Source organism: Salmo salar, chromosome ssa06, assembly GCF_905237065.1.
Source record: "Salmo salar chromosome ssa06, Ssal_v3.1, whole genome shotgun sequence".
Taxonomy (NCBI): Eukaryota; Metazoa; Chordata; class Actinopteri; order Salmoniformes; family Salmonidae; genus Salmo; species Salmo salar.
Genome location: NC_059447.1, coordinates 33,200,619 through 33,221,608, shown reverse-complemented (window position 1 = coordinate 33,221,608; position 20,990 = coordinate 33,200,619). Strand labels below are relative to the sequence as shown.

Sequence of the window (20,990 nt, the reverse complement as noted above, 5' to 3'; positions counted from 1 at the left end):
TATACTAATATTCTTACTAACACAAAAGGCAAGGCCATCAATGCTCTCAAACTAGGACCCTTAATTTGAATTGGCAATACATTTCTAAGAAATATTTGCAAATCAATATGTATTTTGTGATTTTTTTATATATTCAAAAAATAGTTTTATATTGGCAACAAATATATTTGTTGATAAAACGGACATATTTTCTAGACCTATGATTGGTTGATCCTCATTTTCAACTCTGACCCTCCTCTCATGAAACCACGTGGTAGTTCTATACATGCAGCTGTGGATGTTAGCATCATGAACAGATATCACTGAATTCTTTTCCCGATAAATATTATCCAGTTCACAAGTAATCATGTCAGGAAAATCGGATTTCAAGATTAATTCAAAGTTTGCAGAGAAATATGACAAATATAGACAAAAAGAAGAGTTACAAAGGCGTAAGTGTGACTTCCCAAGCTTGTTAGCTAGCTAAATGGCTAGCAAGCCAGCCGTTTAATTCATGTTAGCTAAAGTTATCATTTTCAACGTGCTTGCTAACTTTTGATCCCATTTGAAATGAATCTTATTCTGTAATTTATTTAACTTATATAATTATACGTTCAGAAGTTAACTTAGTCATCGTTACATTTTTGGTTATAACTAGTTAGCTAGCATGTCCAGCTAGCTAGAAATTTAGTTCTGACTTGTTTTCCTAGCGGAATGCTTGCACCCCATTGAATGGCTTGTCATGTTCATCATTGATTTATTTCAGTGAAAGACAAATATGGCGACCAAGCTGACGAGAGTGAGTCTGGTTCAGATTCAGAGTCAGATGATGATAGCGAGGTGGTAAGTACTATTACTGTATCTAATTTGGCTAGCTATATAGTTTCAAGTTCAAAATGCCAACACTGCCATGGTGTTCTGTTTATGGTTTGTCAGTGTTTTTGGCCCTACCTTTGGTAGGTCCTTGACCTGTATATTTGTAATTTCAATGCAGACTAATGTGTGTCCTCTTAGGAACTTGACCCCAAAGTTGAAAGGGACTTCTACAGAACATTGTCTCTGCTGAAGAAGAAAGATCCTAAGATCTATCAGACTGATGCAACATTCTACACAGTGGAAGGTATGTCATCAGTCAGCGTGTCTTGTTGTTGCTGCAACTGATTACAGTATGACACTTTGATTCTGTGTTTGTTTGTTTAAGAGGTGTCTTTCACCACCCAATGTTTCATTCTTAATCAGATGCATCCATTGGGGATGATGCCCAGCCTTCAACTTCAAAGAAAACAGAGAAGCCAATGTATCTGAAAGACTATGAGCGAAAAGTTATCTTGGAACGGGGAGGGTGAGTGAGCTGCAGATGTCCTACTGTGCATATCTTCATATCTCATTTTGGGCAAATGGTTTGACAATAACAATTTGTCTCATTCCCAGTAAATATGAGGATGATGATGAGGAGGAGAGTGATGATGAAGAGGCTGCAAAGAGGAGAGAGGCATGTTATGATACATTGTATGTTATGACACATTTACATGGAGGTATGTCACAAGAAGTCATTTGTTTGCCTTTGCTTTCTTTGACAGAGAGCTGCATCTCCAAGTTACATCCAGGAGCAGAGAGAATTGAAAGAGAGGTAAGGGTTAAATTCTCTCATAATCACTGTGTCGTTTGTCCTAAATAACAGTTATTTATTTGTGTAAATACACCCTTGTTTTCTGTCTTTTATAACTCTTTTAAACACTGTGTCATGCTTCCTCCAGCTTCCGTAAGTTCATACAGGACAGTGATGAGGAGGGCAGTGAAGAGGACTTTCAGCTGCTGAAGAGGAGGACCAAAACACAGGAAGAGAAGGTCAGTGGGAACCGGTGCCTGACTTTGTCTTATCTTACAGTATAAAGCACTGCAGAGAGAAACATTCTATTCCTCTAACCTGTTATCTTTCTACCCAACAGGATAAAGAGGAAGAGGATTATGTGGACTGGCTGAAAGGCCAGGCAGAGCTGGATGGCCCAGAAGAGGTGCAGGACATGGTGAGTGATGGAGAGACTGTTGGAATAGAGGGAAAGAGAGATATGTAATGACCTGCTGTGACTGAAATATGTGCACTGTGTTGAGACAGAAATACCTGAGGGACTATTGGAACGACCCAGAGCTGGATGAGAAGGAGTGTTTCCTTAGGGATTTTGTCCTGAATAAGGGCTACATGGAGAAAGATGACGTGGACAGGTAACAGTTATTTACATAAGTTATTTTATGTCTATACATTTATCATTTTTTTGTTGTTTTGTCTGTATGCTTTCAATTGTAATCGTAGAGCAGTGCTCAGCACCACTCTGACTGTGTACTAATCTGCCATGGCTCTGTGCAGGATCCCCAGCTATGACGAAGTGGTGAATGATGACGTGGAGGACTCAGAAGAGGATGGGGAGTCGTTCTTGGAGCGCCAGGAGGACTTTGAAAGACACTACAACTTCCGCTTTGAGGAGCCTGATGCCCAGAAGGTGGACTTTCCCGTCTGTCTCTACATGCACATGTCTGTTTGTATGGTGTAGTGTATGTACCTTGGTCTCATATCTTATTGTTCCTTACAGATCAAGACTTACCCCCGTACCATTGCCACCTCTGTCCGCTCCAAAGACGAGCGCAGGAAGCTCAAAAGGGAGGAAGTGAAGGATAGGAAGAAAAAGGTCAGTAGACTCTCTCTTTTAGTTTTAATCTTATACATCATACCATTCCTTCCTCATTTCTCTCACCCTCCCACTCTGCCAACGAACCGACCTGTCACTCTTCTGGCCCCTGCAGGAGAAGGAGCAGAAGCATGAGCAGCTGAAGCAGCTGAAGAACCTGAAGCGTAATGAGATCATGCAGAAGCTGCGGCGGCTGCAGGAGCTGACGGGCAACGAGCAGCTGGCCTTCAGTCAGGTGGACCTGGAGGGAGACTTTGACCCCCAGCAGCATGACCAGCTCATGCAGGTGACCACTCTCACACCTCAAGAAGAGAAACGGATTGTAAATAAAAAGACACTCGTCTTATTGTCTCTCCCTGTATTTTTTTCTTCTTCCAGAAATTCTTTGGTGATGAATATTATGGAGAGGAAGAGGGGGAGAAGCCCCAGTTTGAAGTTGAAGAGCTAGAGGGTGGTAAGTCACTCGTTGCTGATTTTATTATCTCAAGTAGAATTTAATACTTTAGAATCGGTGGCATTGTAATAAGGTAGCTTTCTCTGTCCTGCAGAACACTGGAACTGGGACACATGGACAGGAGAGGGTGGAGAAAAGGAATATGGTGGTGAAGAAGGGGAGGAAGAGGAGCATGAAGGAGAAGAGTATGACCAGCCAAACTGTGAAGATCCAGATTTTATTGTGAGTTCCTCTAATATGATCATCACTTCAGCATTGCCTGCAGACCTTCAGAAACACATTTAGGGAGGCTAGTCAGAAATAAAGGTCTCGTTGATGTTGGAGATAGTCAGGCCTTTGAGATTGTATGTGACTCACTCATCTGAACTCTCACTTGACCAGATGGATGCAGACTATGATCCCAGTCAGCCAACCACCTCCAAGAAGCAGAAGAAAAAGGAGAAGATGAAGGTGGATGCCCCGCTGATGGGAAAGAAGAGAAAGAAGTCTCATTTTGCTGAGGTCATTACCCAAAACAAGCCTGTGTTTGACCCCCGTAAGTCTCAGGAGGTTCAGCACCATGAATCTTGGGTTATTTTCCATAACCTTTTCGATTCTGTTTGATGTACTATAGATATTGAGACTGAATGCTCTTTCATGCATCCATCCTTTGTGTTTCAGAGGAGAAGTCCTTTGAGCAGTACCTGGACGAGTACTATAAGCTGGACTATGAGGACATCATAGACGACATCCCCTGCAGGTTTCGCTACAGGCAGGTCCTGGCCAATGACTTTGGCCTGTCCACTGACGAGGTGAGACTGGGAGCTCTAGTTCCTAATAGGTTGTCTCAGGGTTGGGTTCAAGTGAATTCAGGAAGTACACTAAAATGCAAACTTTTCCCCATGCTTTTCAATTAGAAAAAAATGTGAGTTTGGTTAACTTTTTTAGTTGTCTGGAATTTAAATATAATTGACCCCCGAACCCTGGGTTGTGCTATAGTGTTGTACTGTACAGACCCTGAGTCCTGCACTGATGAGCTGAGATGTGACTGACCTGGTATTGCCACCCTCTGGGGACGGCTCTGACCAGGGCATGACTTCAGTTAATCTTCTCTCTGAGCAGACGAGGATGAGGAGAGAATGATAGAAAGGGAAATGCTTGTATGCACTGAGTTATCAACTTGCTTGGAGCCTTATCTGCACAAATTAGGTTTAAAGTCATTTCTGTGGATTTAGCGTCTTTGTTTAAAGTGGCTGTATGAATATGTTACTATTACAGAAAGTAACTTGTTCTTCCCTCAGATCCTGGGAGCAGATGAGAAAGAGCTGAACCGCTGGGCCTCGCTAAAGAAGACCTGCATGTTCAGGTACTGAACCTGGTTTCAAAACAGTAGGCATTTACTAATCAGCTACCTATGGGGAAAATGGCCTTTCATATTTTTCCTTTTCTATTTTTTTTCTTCAATCTCTTTTTCAGGTCTGACAAGGAGGAGATGAGTGATTTGCAGAACTACAAAATCAAAGGACAAAATGTGAAGAAAAAGATAGAAGTCTTGAACTCTTTCTATGCTGAGTGAGTATTCTACCATATGCAGATTGGCAGAATATGTTCTCTAAGAAATCTGAAAACTGAATTATCATCATTGACCAATTTGTGCTCATATTTCCTTGCAGGGAGGACAAAGCAGAGGGCAAGACCAAAGTGGGTAAGAAGAGAAGAGACAGGATGAAGAATGCAGAGAAGGATGACAAGGATCTGGAGGATGATGATGAGGCTGGACCCAGTCAGGAAAGCTCTGCATTGGACTCTGGTGAGAGGACGGTAGTCCAGGCACTGAGAGAGGCAGGAGACCAGGAAGAGGAGTTCCTGGTACCTAAATCCAAGAAGTTGAAACTGGAGGAGGAAACAGTTGCTACCACTCAGGAGACTGCCAACACAAGGACTGAAAGGCCAAAATTGCCAAAGAAGAAAAACAGGCACCCAGGAAGCCGCCTCATGTCGGGGAAGGGGCCCTTCAGGGTGAAAATGGGTGGGCGAGAGTTCAGCGGACAGAGACTGAAGGCCTATGGACTGAATCCCAAGAGACTGCACTTCAGGCAGCTTGGCAGGCAGAAACGAAAGGCTCAAGAGAAGACTGAGAAGCAAGGGATCAAGGAGTGAGGGAGAGAATGGCAGCATTCTGATTTATGTTCCCCTTATATTTTTGTGGTTTATGGTTGGTAAAGTGACAAACTGCACAATATAAATGGACCAGAGAACAGTATGGTTCCTCATAAATCAAAGTTCAATGAGCTTACAATAGCATTGGCACTGATAGTTGCCATTGCTGCTATTTTTCTGAGGGCTGCTTAGAATTGTATATTTTGTATTTTATTCCTGAAAACTATCAGATCAACTTGAACAACTCTTGGAACAATTGTGATTTACTTGACTGTATTTTGCAAACTGTGCAATACAATTGTAGGACATTTTGTGTACTCCAACTGTTGTTCTTAAGAAGAAAATGGTTCCCTAAAATGTACAAATTTTGTCCAGAAATAACCTCTGGGGGTACAGTGAGCCTACCTATCCCACAACACCACCGCAGTTCCATCAAAGAGAGTATGTATACTATAAATTATTGGTTCCCAACCAGGGGTACTTGAGAATAATAGACCCGGTAAAATACACATGAGGGGGTACTCCGGGCAGTGAAAAATTCAGATGATACAGTAATCGAAAAGGGTTGGGAGCCACTGCTGTACGTTGTTCGTCTAATGAAAATGAAACTCCGTGGGTCCATCAGGTGACATTGTGTAAAATAAATCTAGTAATCTCATGACATTGGCGCCCCCATGTGGATCTAGCCAATCAGAACGCTAGATATTTTTGGCGCTTTCTATTAATTCTATATTTTCAATTGTATGCATCTACTTATTGTTATATTGTGTATGTGAATAAATATTTTACATTTCTCCTGTAATTTAGTTTTTTGTTTAGAAACAAAAATTCCGTCAGGCACTTTCTCTGGCACCTCATGTAAGCGCGCGCGTTCGCAGGACAACTTTGAATTACGGAAACGAGTGAAGTGAACTGTTTACATTCGGCAAAACACGGTAAATCAATGCTTGTTATTGTATACCTTTCTAAACGTATTTAATTAAGATGTTAGTAACAGTAGCTGTCGGCAGAGGGTCTGGGCATTAAGGTTGACGGCTGTTTTCAAGCAAGAGCCTCTGCAGCTAACGTTAGTTAACGTAGTCAGCAAACAATTTTAGTGGTGTTGATGATGCACCAGCTAGTCTACTCTTGAATAGGCAGTAATTTGTCTATTTCTACTAAAATATTCCACAGAAAAGACGTTACCATGCTTCAGGACGTTATGGACACGGGAGAGTCGATGATCAAAATACTAAAAAGCAGCGAAGCTGACGATGAATTAAGAAAAGTGAGAGAAAAACAGCAGTGTTTCTTTGAGCGACACTTGGACACGAAGAAAACCATCACACTGGTGTTAAACGGCAAGGAAAAATAACAAACTTGTAGATCCTGTCATATGATAACTTACTTTATTTATTTTCATGCCGTCAAGCTATATAGCCTTTTTGATCGCCATTGTCCTCAGGTGTAGTTCAGTGTGAGGATGAGGCGAGTCAGAAGCTGCTGGACATGGAGGGGCAGAAGAGCCAGGCAGAGCGGGAGCTGGACAGCCTGGAGCAGGAGCTGCTGCAGTGTACAGCAAGGAGCCAGAACATGGACTCAGAACTACAGTATCCTTCACCCAGTCATGCTCTGTCTCTACACAGAACAAGTTCTTCATGTACTGCAATTGGTTCTCTTAAAAGTGCACATGAATGCTTTGTCTATTGCAACAGGCTGACCAGGCTGCCATCCATTGTTGAAAGTATTTTGAGATTTCAGTTTATATGCCATACAGTGAGCATCTGCAACAACGCCTTTGAATCAGCTGTTTTCTCTAAAGAGAAATGCATGCACACATTTTTTTAAATCTATGCAAATTTTATCTACTAGCTAAATGTTTTTATCACGTTACACTTATTTTGGGACTCCACCCCTGTAAACGTAATTTGCCTGATGACATACGAGTGGACAAGGATTCTTATTTAATACAAGCGCATTTTCCTCGCCTCCGCTCCTCAATTACCTTTGACCTTTTTCAAAATCGGGCAAGGAGAGGTTGGAGTTGAGGAGTAGGAGAGGATGGAGTTGAGGAAGCGTGGAGTCGAACAGCACCAATTGAGATTCTCTCCGTGTTGGTTTCCTTGACCGGTTCCTCAGGTTCCTGCAGAGGGAGCTGGAGAGTCTGCGTGACTCAGAGCAGGAGCTGCAGACTCTGCAGCAGGAGGTTGATGATGACACTACAGAGGTTATCCCATCAGCCATGTGAGTAGGACTAACAGCATACTGAAATAATCACTCCCAACACCACACGAGCCCACCGCACTAAACCATGATAGTCGGTGAGCATTGATCTCACATCATGAACAGCATGGTGCAACTTGACAAACTGTTAATTCTGCAGATACGTGGCCCAGTTGTACCACAAGGTGACCAAGATCAAGTGGGAGTATGACACGGAGCCACACGTTCTGAGAGGAGGTATTTGTCACTGCATAACTGTTTTTCCATCACCCTTTGACAAGTCACAAATGTGGAATTCTTGTTTAATGGCTGGTTGATGTGGGTTTTGGTTGCGTTTAACTAATGTTTGAGTGTACTTTAATCCCTTGCAGTGCACTATGGAGCTGACCTGGCCACACCAATCAACATAGACACCTCTGTGCGGTCTCGGTGTTCAGTCAGTGATGAGCTGTGGAACTTTGTCAGCACTGAATGGTAGAAGAGATCAAAGGAAAGTTGCCATAAGTATCCAGTAGTTGTTTCTCCTGTGGTTGGATTGTCTGTTGTGTTTATGTGTTGTAATACATTTGTTTTATAATAAGATTGTATTCCTATTGTTGGTATTGACTTGCATGATATTTTGTTATATTGAATAAAGCAGTTTTCCTAAGCATCACATTTCCTAGAATACTTATTTGGGTAGTAACCTATAACCCTAGCTTTTATTTGTATCTACTTTCACCATAGACATTATGATTTTTAGAAATACTATTTTCTGCCAATAGGTGTCATTGCAAACCCATTGCTTTTTGATATGGTACTGAAATTACTGTATTGAAAAGTTGGGTGCTGATCACCTTTTTAATGCAATAAATGTCCAATGTGAAGGTGTGCTTATGCAACAGACAGTATTCTGGACTGCATTGCAGTTTGTTTTTGCAAACTGAGATTTTCAGGAATGGTAACTGTTATTCATGGTAAATGCTATTCCTCCATGGGCTTTCCAAGCAAGAAGGATGCACAATTGACTAGTGTTTCTGAGGTTTTGGTTGAATAGAAACATAATTGTAACTGCTGCAGTAATAATGTGTTGCTGTTATTAGTTGTCTACCCATTGAATTTTCCTAATGAACATCTGTGAGCCTAAAATAATTGGCAGGGCAGAAAGCCTGACATGAGTTATTGTGGAGATTATCTCATTTTAGAGCAACTCTATTTATTAAATTTGTGGCCAGGCCAAACTTTACCCACTTTTGCAAAAGTCCATGTTGACAAAGTGAGTTCAACCATTTATGGTTAAGGGGACTTGTTTCTAGTCTTGAATGGAAAAGGGCAGTTTTTTTGTTCACACACAATTTATGCAAATCTTACCATTACTCTTCATTGCATGTCCCACACATTTTGTAAATGAGTCATATTTTATTGCCAATGCTTAGGTAGGTTTCTGCCAGTGTAGCATGTGGTGAGTAGTTGATTTGATACAGGGCGGGGGACAGGTTTCGTTTGGATCTCAACTCGTGTAACTTCGTCAGCTGGTGGTTTCTTGTTTATAATCTTACTGGAAACGGGGCGTCAAGTATATTGTCCCCAATGACTGCTGCCTTCTCTCTGTGTTGCCACAAGCGCATGTCTTCTTCTTGAATGGTTGCTTGTGGTATGGATTTGGTGCACTGTGGGTCAAGTGGAGGGGTTTGTCGTGTGTGCTTGTGTGTTTACTTTAATAACTTCAGCATCGATCAGACATTTACATTTTATTGTGATATACAGTACATCGTTTCTTTGGCATCTGTCTGCTCTATCGTGGGAAACTACACCTTGGTGTATATGTATATTTTGTAGACTGTTCCATCTTCTCAAATGAATTAAGTTGACATTTGCTTATCGGTGTTTATGCACTTTTCAGTGTTGAAGTGTATGGTATGTGATGACTATATAGGTCAAAGCCTTTTATAACTGGTGGATGATGGGAGAGTAAGTTTCCTGTGAAAGATCTGAAACATCGCACTCACCACATTGACACTAGCACTTTCATATTCTCACACATGAGGCCTCTGGCTTCACAAATATATGGTGAGAGGAAATAACTAGATTCAATGTTATTTGTATGGATGTTTATTCTGCAAACAATGACCAAAAATACTGTTTTTGTAGATATTGTTCACATACATTTATTTATTGTTTGAATGTACATATAAAACATTGGCAGTGGCCTCATAAATTAAGTTTAGTTCAGAATAAACGAAATACAGAAACTATTGTTCATTTTATTTACACAATATACTGTATAGTACAGTAAGACAGAAATATAAATATTTTCATTTGTACATTTATATACAATGTGAGAACAGATTTTGAATTGCTTGCTTTTTAAACACCACTGCTGTTACAATGGAACTTTATACATGGAACCCCATGCATTTGTGGTTTGTCTTTGACACATTTCTATTGACCACTGTTTACAGAAGATAGACATAACACTTCATTGCATGAGAGGGATATTCTCCAGCTTGTTCAGGAAAGATCTGAAGGCTATTGTTTTTGTGAACAGGCTGTGTTCAATATAATTTCCATACTTTTTGAGTCCACAAAACTAGAGCCAGTCAATAATGTCCTTTTTATTGCTCACAATCATGTCTGCTGCTACGTGTGTTTTAGAGACCTCCAGAGATGTGCAAACCAGAAGAGGCATCAACGTGACATTCTCTGTCTGTCTAAGCCACCAAGCCTCTAATGTTGGTCTGGGAACCTCTACCCAGAATTCCAGCTGACCTGAGATCAGATGACAAAAATGACATGGTTCTGGTAGAAGTTTTGGGTGTGGATTCTTCATGTTTTAATTACATGTCATTATGTTTGTATTATGTATTTTCTAGAGAGGGGATATAAGGATGAGCCTTAGCATGACTCAAATGTATACTTTACTTATGTGTATGACTCAAAATAAAATGTACTAAATGTGTTTCAATCTTTGTATAATAAAAAACATGAATAATGTTAATTTCACAGCTGCTGGTTGAGTGGTTCTCTTTAAATACCGGTAAATGGTGAATTCAAAATACTGCTGCAAACATGAATCCATTCCTTCAGGAGGGTTTTTCTTTTCTGCAGTTTGGAGTATTGTTAACGTATGAAAGATATATTGTATCTCAGCATACGAGAGAAGGACTTTCACAGTATGAGAACAGCATATTAATCCGTTAAATGCTTGGCGCCGAAGACTAAAAACCAACAAGGTATTTCTTTCTCTAACACTGTGACTGAGGGTTGACTTCCTAACAATAGACCGACCTGTCTTTAAATGGAAACCTCCAGCTTATCTGTCAAGGAAGAAAATGCCAGACCAGGGGAGGAAGGTCAAAACATAAGACAATGGTGGGTTCCGCTGACGTTCTCTACCCTTTTGAGGTGAGAGGAAGAGTATTACTTCCTCCCTGCTTGTAGTTCCATTTACAACCCATACGTAACATGTAGTAGTCTCACAGCTGTAAGATGGTGCCGAAGAGCGGTCCAGTCAAGGGGGTATCCAAGACTCTGCTCTTACTGTAATTGGACAATTATCCATTATTACTGCTGAGTCACATTGGGCCGTCATGGACAAGTCATGTCTTTGACATCCTGGGGTAGATAGCTTTTGTAGTGGAAGGGGTGAAGTTCGCAGAAGAGACTGTGATCTCCAGGCCCTCCAGCCTATGGGAGGGCGCCTCAGTCTTACTGGTACTGCACTCCAGGAAGGACATCCCTATCTTCTTCACCTGGCCATCCTTGGTGAGGAGGCAGCGTCGACACAGCAGCCTCAGGATGGCCCTCCTCATGTCCTTACTGGTCAGGGTATAGATGATGGGATTGAGGAGAGAGTTGATCATGGCGATGCCCAGGAAGTAGTCCGCCTTGAAGAGCACCTGGCAGCTCTGAGCCGGGCAGCAGAAGTCCAGCAAGAGGAGGATGAAGAGAGGCAGCCAGCAGACGATGAAGACACCCAGCACGATGGTGACGGTCTTCAGCAGGGCCATGTACTTCTGGGACTTGCGGGCCAGGCCTTTGCGCTGCGGTCCAGAGCCCAGGTGCTTTGTGTTGGACTTGACAGTGTGGAAGATGCGCACATAAAGCACCCCGATGGCCAGCAGCACAGCGGTGAACACGGTGATTAAGAAGAGGATGTAGCTTTTGGCAAAGAGCGGCAGGACGGTGGAGCACTGGTCCAGACGGCCCATACAGTTCCAGCCCAGGACGGGCAGCACCCCCAGGAACACTGACAGAACCCAGCTGGCCCCGATCAGGGCAAACATCCGGCCTCGCTTGGCCCCCTGGTAGGGCTTCATCCTCACCATGGTGACGTGGCGCTCAATGGCGATGGCCAGGAGGCTGATGACAGAGGCGGCCAGCGTTATGAACACCCCCCCCTCCCTCAGGAACCACAGCACAGGGGTCATCTTTAACGTGTTGGCCCCTGAAGTCACAATGTTCACCATGTAGGTGAAGCCTGCTAGCAGGTCTGAGAGTGTTAGGTTGCCTAACAGATAGTACATGGGCAGGTGGAATTTCTTATTCTTCCAGATGGCCAACAGCACCACAGCATTCTCCAGCACTATGAGCAAGCAGATCAGCAGGAAGGCTATGGCCTCTGGCTTTAGTCCATCCTTGTACTTGTTCTCCTTCAGTTTGCCTGTGTAGTTGTAGTGTTCTCTGATGACAGCATTGCTCTGGTACTCGTGGAACATCCGGAGCAGGTACCCTGCCGATGGGGACATGGGAACCACAGTGGGGGCAGCGTAAGCAGCGTAAGCAGCATGCGATGCTTCCATTGGTATTCTGAGAATGTTGCTTTCTTTTTAGCTGACGAGATGCTTTCCACTCTGCATCACATAATTCTTAGGCAGTCCATAATTCAGTATGTTGGAAGTGGGGAATGTACATTCCTTAGGAAATCTATCTTTGAATGTCGTTTCTGACAGATAGAGCAGTCCAGTTTTTTGTATTTAGTATTAGAATAGATGGTAATAAGAATCCTCAATGTGATAGCATTATCCAATACTGTGCAATGCCTGGACAATCCACTGGATGGCTCAGACAAGCAAGAAACCTGGAAACAAAATAACAGTATTGAAATACAGTATAATAGCCTATTTATCTGTAACAACACACACATGTAAATAAAAGGGGGAGGTGTACATTCTTCATTAACCTTGTAATTAACAGTACCTGTCTTCGTTCAAATTCTAATAGAATGTTTTTGAGTATGAAACTAGCAAAGACATTACTCCACAGGTACCTTACAAATGAGAAATTACCAAGCTAAGGCGCCATTAAAAAGACATAATAACAGAATTCCCAATATTAGTGTTTTGTCCTGGAGAAACTTGGCCTATTATGTCACTAATTCATATTCATCTTTATCTTCCAGCTCAGTTTTATTTTGGGGGGGAAAACGGTCATTCTGCCTGTCAACTTTGATTAATTATCTCGATGCACACATGAACAGAAATGTAGGCACACTCACACCTACACATATACTTACACTGACACCCCAACACACACAAACACTTTTTGTATGCACTAAATCTCCTGCACTGACTCTATACACACACACACACTGGACTCTACAATCACGCATACTTACACTAACACCTCAAAACACACACACACATGCACACGCACACACACACACACACACACACACACACACACACACACACACACACACACACACACACACACACACACACACACACACACACACACACACACACACACACACACAAAACGCACATACATGCATACTGACGCCACATTCTCTCTCTCTCTCTCTCTCTCTCTCTCTCTCTACACACACACACACACACACACACACACACACACACACACACACACACACACACACACACACACACACACACACACACACACACACACACACACACACACACACACACACACACACAGACTTTCACACCACTCACCACATACACTTCTGCTAATGTCTATTTACTGCCTGATATCTATCCTGTTTTCCAGTCACTTTACCCATACCTATATATACACAGCTACGTCAATTACCTCGTACCCTTGCACATCGACTCAGGTACAAGTACTCCCTGAATAGCCATGTTATTTTTTTACTCGTTATTGTTATTCGTTGTGCACTGTGTATTTATTCCTTGTCCCACTATTTCAATTTTTTAAAATCTTTAACTCTACATTGTTGGAAAAGGACCCGTAAGTAAGTATTTCAGTGTTAGTCTACACCTGTTGTTTTCAAAGCGTGTGCAAATACAATTGGATTCAATTGTATTTGAGGCACTGTTGCCTATCTGTTTTAAACATAGCATATGATAAAACACTAATTCAAAATTATTATGGATTGGGTATGCAAATGTATGAATTAAGTTACGTTTTTTAAATAATTAGTAGTTATTCAAGTTTGTATTATTTCAGAAAAAGAACAAGACAACACTGAAATCTGTTGTTTTCATCAACTTGTCAGTGGGCAAGTATAGGCTACAGGCTTGTATCAAAATTGTGAAGCTAAATATCTGGATTTTCCACAACATTGCTTAATTTCTCAAATATAAGACAAATAAACCTGTCCTTGCTTTAGCCTAGTTATTATATGCCATCGAATTATAGAATTTCGATCAACTGTCTAAAACACCATACTATCTTTTGAATAAATAAATACCAAACAAGTATCATTCAAATATTTATAAAAACGAAAAATACCCCGTACAAATATAAGTAGGCTATTACACAAATATAACTACAAAGACATACCTTTTAGAAGTTTAGCTTTGCCTGAGATCGTGTTCTTATTTAGCACAGTTGTCTTGCGTTTGAATACAGTACGCTCTGACTGATGATCAGACGTGACAGATTGTGATGGGAGAAAACAGACTGACGCGAGACTCGACTTGAAGTGGGCTGGGCTGGACTCTGCCCTCCAACGCTCAGCCTTCCTCTCTACCTCTCATTTACTTGGCTTCTGAAGTCGCAATAACTATAGGTAAATGCATTGCCCGAGCTGGCTTGGAGATGAAATAGCATTACTCTCTGGATTACAATTATTTTAGGGATGCGGTGTGAGGCATTTATGATCTGTTTTGGCTACAGGCAGTTTCTCATGCTGGAAGGTATAAAGGTGCATTCTTTCTAGGCCAATTGCCATCTGATATGTTTTTTGATCTGTGGTTGTAAAATGGATCACTATACTACTTCCCAACCTGGTCTCAGAGCATTTCATATGATTCTGAACATAAATACATCACACTCCATTTAGTATGATATGTTACGTTTCGTATGGTATGTATTCATTTCTGGATGTTTATCATCCATTTCGTATTATGTGTTCCGAATTACAATTTGTATGATATGTTATGAATTCTAATTTGTTGTGGCTAATGTTAGCTAGGTGGCTAGGAGGCTAACATTAACCTTAGCTACCTGGCTAATGTTAGCTAGGGGATAGGGTTAAGGTTAGGGTTAGGGGAAGGGTTAACTAACATGCTAAGTAGTTGCAAAGTAGCTAAAAATGTGCAATTGGTTGAAAAGTTGCTAATTAACAAAAATGCACAAGTTGTCCGTGATGAGATTTGAACACGAAACGTTTGGGTTGCTAGACATTCACGTTATATGTTCAACCGATCACTGATTAAGAGGGGTTGGGGTAAATGTGGAAGACACATTTCAGTTGAAGGCATTCAGTTGTACAACTGACTAGGTACCCCCCTTTCCCTTTCCCTCCTTTAGTTTTGCATTAAGTAACATTCTGTCATGTAACCATACCAAACTAAACATATCATACTATGTAAAGTGTTGGTCCCATGTTTCATGAGCTGAAATAAAAGATCCCAGAAATGTATTATACGCACAAAAGCTTATTTCTCTCAAATGTTGTGCACAAATTTGTTTACATCCCTGTTAGTGAGCATTTATCATTTGCCAAGATAATCCATCCACCTGACAGGTGTGGCCTATCAAGAAGCTGATTAAACAGCATGATCATTACACAGGTGCTCCTTGTCCTGGGGACAATAAGAGGCCACTCTAAAATGCGCAGTTTTGTCACACAACACAATGCCACACATGTCTCAAGTTTTGAGGGAGTGTGCAATTGGCATGCTGACTGCAGGAATGTCCACTTGAGCTGTTGCCAGAGAATGTTAATTTCTCTACCATAAGCCGCCTCCAATGTTGTTTTAGAGAATTTGGCAGAACGTCCAACCGGTCTCACAACTGCAGACCACTTGTAACCATGCCAGCCCAGGACCCCCTAATCCGGCTTCTTCACCTGCGGGATCGACTGAGACCAGCCACCCAGACAGCTGATGAAACTGAGGAGTATTTCTGTCTGTAATAAAGCCCTTTTGTGGGGAAAAACTCATAATGATTGGCTGGGCCTGGCTCCCCAGTGGGTGGGCCTGGCTCCCAAGTAGATGGGCCTACGCCCTCCCAGGTCCACCCATGGCTGCGCCCCTGCCCAGTCATGTGAAATCCATAGATTAGGGCCTAATTAATTTATTTCAATTCACCGATTTCCTTATATGAACTAAAAGTCAGTAAAATCATTGAAATTGTTACATGTGCGTTTATTTTTATTGTTCAGAATATTTTGAGGGCCCGGATTTACATTTACTATCTTACATCTAGTATATGAGACCAGGCTGCACTTCCTACAATGATATGGTACTTAATTTTTAAAGACTGTCAGTTTTATTGGTTTACTTCTTATCTTTACTCACACTCTGAATGAAAACATGGGCCATGGGTCTTTTTTCATGATTTGGACAACGCTCTCTGTCAGTCCCCCACCTCAATGCGTATAGAGTATGCAGACCTTCCTCATAACCGTACATGTTTCTGAGGATGAGAAGGATGATGGAAATACAGCAATATGTGCACTTTGTGCAGTTATGATAAATTATTACATTAGTATGTAGAAATTACGTAAAGGGATGGTGGGTGGCTGAGTGGCTGGATCCTACTTTCTCTAAACAGGAAGCCATCTCATTGTGCCTAGAAGGGAGAGGGATTTCCTTGAGAAACACCTATGAAGTCATAGTAAGACGGATTCGACACTGACACAGTGCATTCCAGCTTGACGTGGAACACACTATCCTTTGGGAATGCAATGCCACCTTACTCATTTCCAGTTAGAAGAGGATTCATAATACGTTGGAAACAAATCACGTTTACCAAAAACAAATACATTGTTTTTGTTACTGCATGAGACATGAGACTCGTTTTTAGTCGATTGGGTTCCATTCCTCTGACATGCTCCATCAGCTTCTAGAGGCTAAATCTATTTAAGCAATTTTTCTCTGTAAGGCTGTTTTATTTAACTGTTGAGGAGGCATACTTCTCACTTCACCTGCTTCTCTGGAGTTAAACTATTTATTTTCTTGCCACAATTAATTTCCAGTTGGCCCCGCAGTAGAGAACTGTTGGTAAGCCCTGACTTGTCCTGCCTGTCTCAGTTGTCCTCTGGCCTAAGGCCCACCCAGTGGCTGCTTGCTCAGGAGGTGATCCTCTCCATGGGCCTGTCACCCGAGTGGCAGTTAGCCTCCTGCTGTGACACTATCTCACCATATCACCCTTATTAACACACAAAGAGTAAACGGAATGACACCCCACTCAGCCCAGCTGCTTCCCACAGTAGGAATCTACTCAGTCCCCTATTATTCTCCTTCAGGTCTTGTGTCTGTACTCTTTATTAGTCGCCCATCGCCCCTAGGGAGTATAGTACATGCATGAAGTGCTTTGGATTTGGATGATATATTTCTGTGACGTTGGTCTTGTAATGTGGAAGTCAATGGGAGGAAAGATAAGCTTTTAATGTATCTGTTGTTTGTGTGCTCTGTGTGTTGTTGTCCCTTTAGGGAAGGCATGTTGCCAGTACGGCTGTCATGTCTTGATTGATGAGCCAGAAACCCCCAAAAAGAGAGGGACCCTGTTGATCAGTCTGACATTTCTGCTTGTTTCATCATGATACAGGATCCTTTCTCTGCTGAAAAGATATGCACCACTATTTTGTCCATAGGGAGATGTGAGAAAGTCAATCACACCTCAGTGTAGCGTTGCATTCTGAGACTATGACAATTTCCTTTGGCTGCAGCATTTCAGTGCTAATCCAGTTGACGAGCAACATTCTCACCTCAGAATAATATTCTCACCTCAGTCAAAATAACACACAGCCTGCCATACATACTGTATGAAGGACCCTGAAAATAACACAGAGCCTGCCATACATACTGTTTGAAGGACCCTGAAAATAACACAGAGCCTGCCATACATACTGTATGAAGGACCCTGAAAATAACACAGAGCCTGCCATACATACTGTACGAAGGACCCTGAAAATAACACAGAGCCTGCCATACATACTGTACGAAGGACCCTGAAAATAACACAGAGCCTGCCATACATACTGTACGAAGGACCCTGAAAATAACACAGAGCCTGCCATACATACTGTACGAAGGACCCTGAAAATAACACAGAGCCTGCCATACATACTGTACGAAGGACCCTGAAAATAACACAGAGCCTGCCATACATACTGTACGAAGGACCCTGAAAATAACACAGAGCCTGCCATACATACTGTACGAAGGACCCTGAAAATAACACAGAGCCTGCCATACATACTGTACGAAGGACCCTGAAAAGGTCATGAGAAAAGCAATCACACCTTCCCACTGCTTAGAACGGCGTTTCATTAGTGTGTTTATCCAATCAAGAGCTTGTTAGATATCCTCATCCTCTGATTTAACGCTGACCCCTTCACTTCACAGGGTCAACAGAACAGAGGATGAAAGGGAGGGGTTAAACAATATTTCATCTGGATGACTGGTTGAACTCAAAAGGACATGTCTTGTCATCCATCCCTGTTCCCTTGCTCCCTTACTTGTTCCACGCTATCTTTTTGGCAGGATTCATCACAAAACATAGTGGGCGGAGATCCAAGCCACAAGATACACATGAGCAGAAAGTGTTTGCACTCGTTCTTCTCTCTTCTCTCTTTCTCTCTCAGTTATATGCAAGGTGTCATATTTGAGAGGTACAGTAGGTTGAGGGAGTGACCGCTTTTTCATTTGGAAGTTGTTGAGTTGGGCGGCTTGTTGACCCGATGTTGCACTGGGTGAAGTGAGGTCATGGGATTTCCACTCCTCCTGTCTGGAGCACTGTAACTGAGTAGGGTGGCTTGGACACAGCGTCTGTCCATCACAAACCTCCCACAGAGACTACAGTGGAGAGACTAAAGGACAGAGACTGACAGAGTTCATAAAAATGTCTCTGAATCTGCGCAACAAGTTGCTCGCCTGCCTTTCTGTGTAGAAAGTCCAGCTTTTGATGGTGGTTAACTACAGCTTAGTGTTCAAACAATGACCACAGCCCAAGTTCCAAATGAGAGGATGTAAGAGGAACATATGAAACTGCTGGACTTGTTTCCTTTCCATTACTGGTCCGTCTTCCTCTGTCAGGCACGTCACCTGACTCTCCTCCCAGCCACTGGCTGTCTGGAGCACTCTGAGGCTGTGCTGTCATGCAGTCCTTTTCGAAACCACACAACAGGACTCACTACACTCTTCTGTCACAATTTGAATATGGATAGATGGATGAAGATTGTATCTGCCTCCCTCCCTTGTCCATTCCCTGTGTGTGACTTCTAGTATGTAAACTTGCATGTCTTACATGGAAATGCATGCAAATATATCAAACATGGGCAGCAATTGTTGTATTAAGTGTATGGGCCATAGTCTCTGCTCGGCTGTAAGTCTGTAGCTTTGTGTGTTTGAGATTCTCAAGTAGAGCAGAATGTCAAATTGCTGTGATCCAGACTTTTTGTTTTTATAGGGAAACACTCTTGAAGTTTAGCCTTTGTGTGTAAGCCAGGCAGACTTTATAGAGAGGGGTTGTGCAATAAAACAGAAATTACACTGGAATGCATTCATTTATTTTGCTGGGTAAACAAACTTGTTTGAATCTTTTCCCATGTATATTTTTCCTATTTTTGAGTGGAACAGGAGATGGAAAACGCTTTGTTCAGTTTGATGTTGTCGTTGCAGTCAGTGGGGATTTTCTGGGACAAATAAGCACAGGAAGAGGCTCCCATTTGGGAACAGTTTGATTATACACACACTCTGCAAATGTGAATGTGACTTTGTCTATGCATAAACACAAACATCCTCAGCTTTATCTAAACCTCTACAAATCCTCACTCCGAAGCTGACGTGCATTGCTTTTTGAATACAAACCCCTGCCACAGAGATATCACCCTAAAAGTGCAGTGTCAACACGTTTTCCCTGCTGCTGTGTCTCGTCTATCAACATAATATACTGCTCAAAAAAATAAAGGGAACACTTAAACAACACATCCTAGATCTGAATGAAAGAAATAATCTTATTAAATACTTTTTTCTTTACATAGTTGAATGTGCTGACAACAAAATCACACAAAAATAATCAATGGAAATCCAATTTATCAACCCATGGAGGTCTGGATTTGGAGTCACACTCAAAATTAAAGTGGAAAACCACACTACAGGCTGATCCAACTTTGATGTAATGTCCTTAAAACAAGTCAAAATGAGGCTCAGTAGTGTGTGTGGCCTCCACGTGTCTGTATGATCTCCCTACAACGCATGGGCATGCTCCTGATGAGGTGGCGGATGGTCTCCTGAGGGATCTCCTCACAGACCTGGACTAAAGCATCCGCCAACTCCTGGACAGTCTGTGGTGCAACGTGGCGTTGGTGGATGGAGCGAGACATGATGTCCCAGATGTGCTCAATTGGATTCAGGTCTGGGGAACGGGCGGGCCAGTCCATAGCATCAATGCCTTCCTCTTGCAGGAACTGCTGACACACTCCAGCCACATGAGGTCTAGCATTGTCTTGCATTAGGAGGAACCCAGGGCCAACCGCACCAGCATATAGTCTCACAAGGGGTCTGAGGATCTCATCTCGGTACCTAATGGCAGTCAGGCTACCTCTGGCGAGCACATGGAGGGCTGTGCGGCCCCCCAAAGAAATGCCACCCCACACCATGACTGACCCACCGCCAAACCGGTCATGCTGGAGGATGTTGCAGGCAGCAGAACGTTCTCCACGGCGTCTCCAGACTCTGTCACGTCTGTCACGTGCTCAGTGTGAACCTGCTTTCATCTGTGAAGAGTGGCGAATTTGCCAATCTTGGTGTTCTCTGGCAAATGCCAAACGTCCTGCACGGTGTTGGGCTGTAAGCACAACCCTCACCTGTGGACGTCGGGCCCTCATACCACCTTCATGGAGTCTGTTTCTGACCGTTTGAGCAGACACATGCACATTTGTGGCCTGCTGGAGGTCATTTTGCAGGGCTCTGGCAGTGCTTCTCCTGCTCCTCCTTGCACAAAGGCGGAGGTAGCGGTCCTGCTGCTGGGTTGTTGCCCTCCTACGGCCTCCTCCACATCTCCTGATGTACTGGCCTGTCTCCTGGTAGCGCCTCCATGCTCTGGACACTACGCTGACAGACACAGCAAACCTTCTTGCCACAGCTCGCATTGATGTGCCATCCTGGATGAGC

The 20,990-nt window shown here is 42.6% G+C and overlaps 3 protein-coding genes and 1 non-coding gene across 4 annotated transcripts; 3 read left to right on the top strand and 1 right to left on the bottom strand.

The window, feature by feature from the left end:
• Positions 1-227: 227 nt before the first annotated feature.
• On the top strand, positions 228-6,050 carry LOC100286593 (protein KRI1 homolog). The gene is made up of 19 exons (XM_014203605.2): positions 228-431; positions 746-822; positions 994-1,099; positions 1,219-1,321; positions 1,411-1,471; positions 1,560-1,609; positions 1,737-1,827; positions 1,929-2,006; positions 2,096-2,202; positions 2,345-2,477; positions 2,568-2,663; positions 2,779-2,949; positions 3,042-3,117; positions 3,212-3,339; positions 3,499-3,652; positions 3,778-3,908; positions 4,398-4,462; positions 4,573-4,668; positions 4,770-6,050. Exons 1-19 carry the CDS (start codon positions 347-349, stop codon positions 5,254-5,256), a joined length of 2,295 nt encoding a protein of 764 aa, XP_014059080.1. The 5' UTR covers positions 228-346; the 3' UTR covers positions 5,257-6,050.
• Positions 4,121-4,218, top strand: LOC123743613 (Z30 small nucleolar RNA). The gene has a single exon (XR_006770469.1). It is a non-coding gene; the product is annotated as a Z30 small nucleolar RNA (small nucleolar RNA).
• A 20-nt stretch (positions 6,051-6,070) lies between the features above and the next one.
• Positions 6,071-8,110, top strand: LOC106607046 (kinetochore protein Spc24). The gene is made up of 6 exons (XM_014203607.2): positions 6,071-6,191; positions 6,430-6,596; positions 6,701-6,845; positions 7,375-7,479; positions 7,619-7,695; positions 7,830-8,110. Exons 2-6 carry the CDS (start codon positions 6,443-6,445, stop codon positions 7,934-7,936), a joined length of 588 nt encoding a protein of 195 aa, XP_014059082.2. The 5' UTR covers positions 6,071-6,191; positions 6,430-6,442; the 3' UTR covers positions 7,937-8,110.
• A 1,423-nt stretch (positions 8,111-9,533) lies between these two features.
• Positions 9,534-14,487, bottom strand: LOC106607047 (sphingosine 1-phosphate receptor 1). The gene is made up of 2 exons (XM_014203608.2): positions 14,206-14,487; positions 9,534-12,517 (listed from the first exon to the last, which is right to left on the bottom strand). Exon 2 carries the CDS (start codon positions 12,237-12,239, stop codon positions 11,037-11,039), a length of 1,203 nt encoding a protein of 400 aa, XP_014059083.2. The 5' UTR covers positions 12,240-12,517; positions 14,206-14,487; the 3' UTR covers positions 9,534-11,036.
• Between the last annotated feature and the right edge of the window lie 6,503 nt (positions 14,488-20,990).

Bases quoted from the DNA above. Each gene is read 5' to 3' on its own strand.
- LOC100286593 (XM_014203605.2), top strand. From the start codon at position 347: ATGTCAGGAAAATCGGATTTCAAGATTAATTCAAAGTTTGCAGAGAAA. The intron at 3,340-3,498 runs GTGAGTTCCTCT...TCACTTGACCAG, and splicing joins GTGAAGATCCAGATTTTATT to ATGGATGCAGACTATGATCC. The intron at 3,653-3,777 runs GTAAGTCTCAGG...TTTGTGTTTCAG, and splicing joins CAAGCCTGTGTTTGACCCCC to AGGAGAAGTCCTTTGAGCAG.
- LOC106607046 (XM_014203607.2), top strand. From the start codon at position 6,443: ATGCTTCAGGACGTTATGGACACGGGAGAGTCGATGATCAAAATACTA. The intron at 6,597-6,700 runs GCAAGGAAAAAT...CATTGTCCTCAG, and splicing joins CATCACACTGGTGTTAAACG to GTGTAGTTCAGTGTGAGGAT. The intron at 7,696-7,829 runs GTATTTGTCACT...AATCCCTTGCAG, and splicing joins GCCACACGTTCTGAGAGGAG to TGCACTATGGAGCTGACCTG.
- LOC106607047 (XM_014203608.2), bottom strand. From the start codon at position 12,239: ATGGAAGCATCGCATGCTGCTTACGCTGCTTACGCTGCCCCCACTGTG.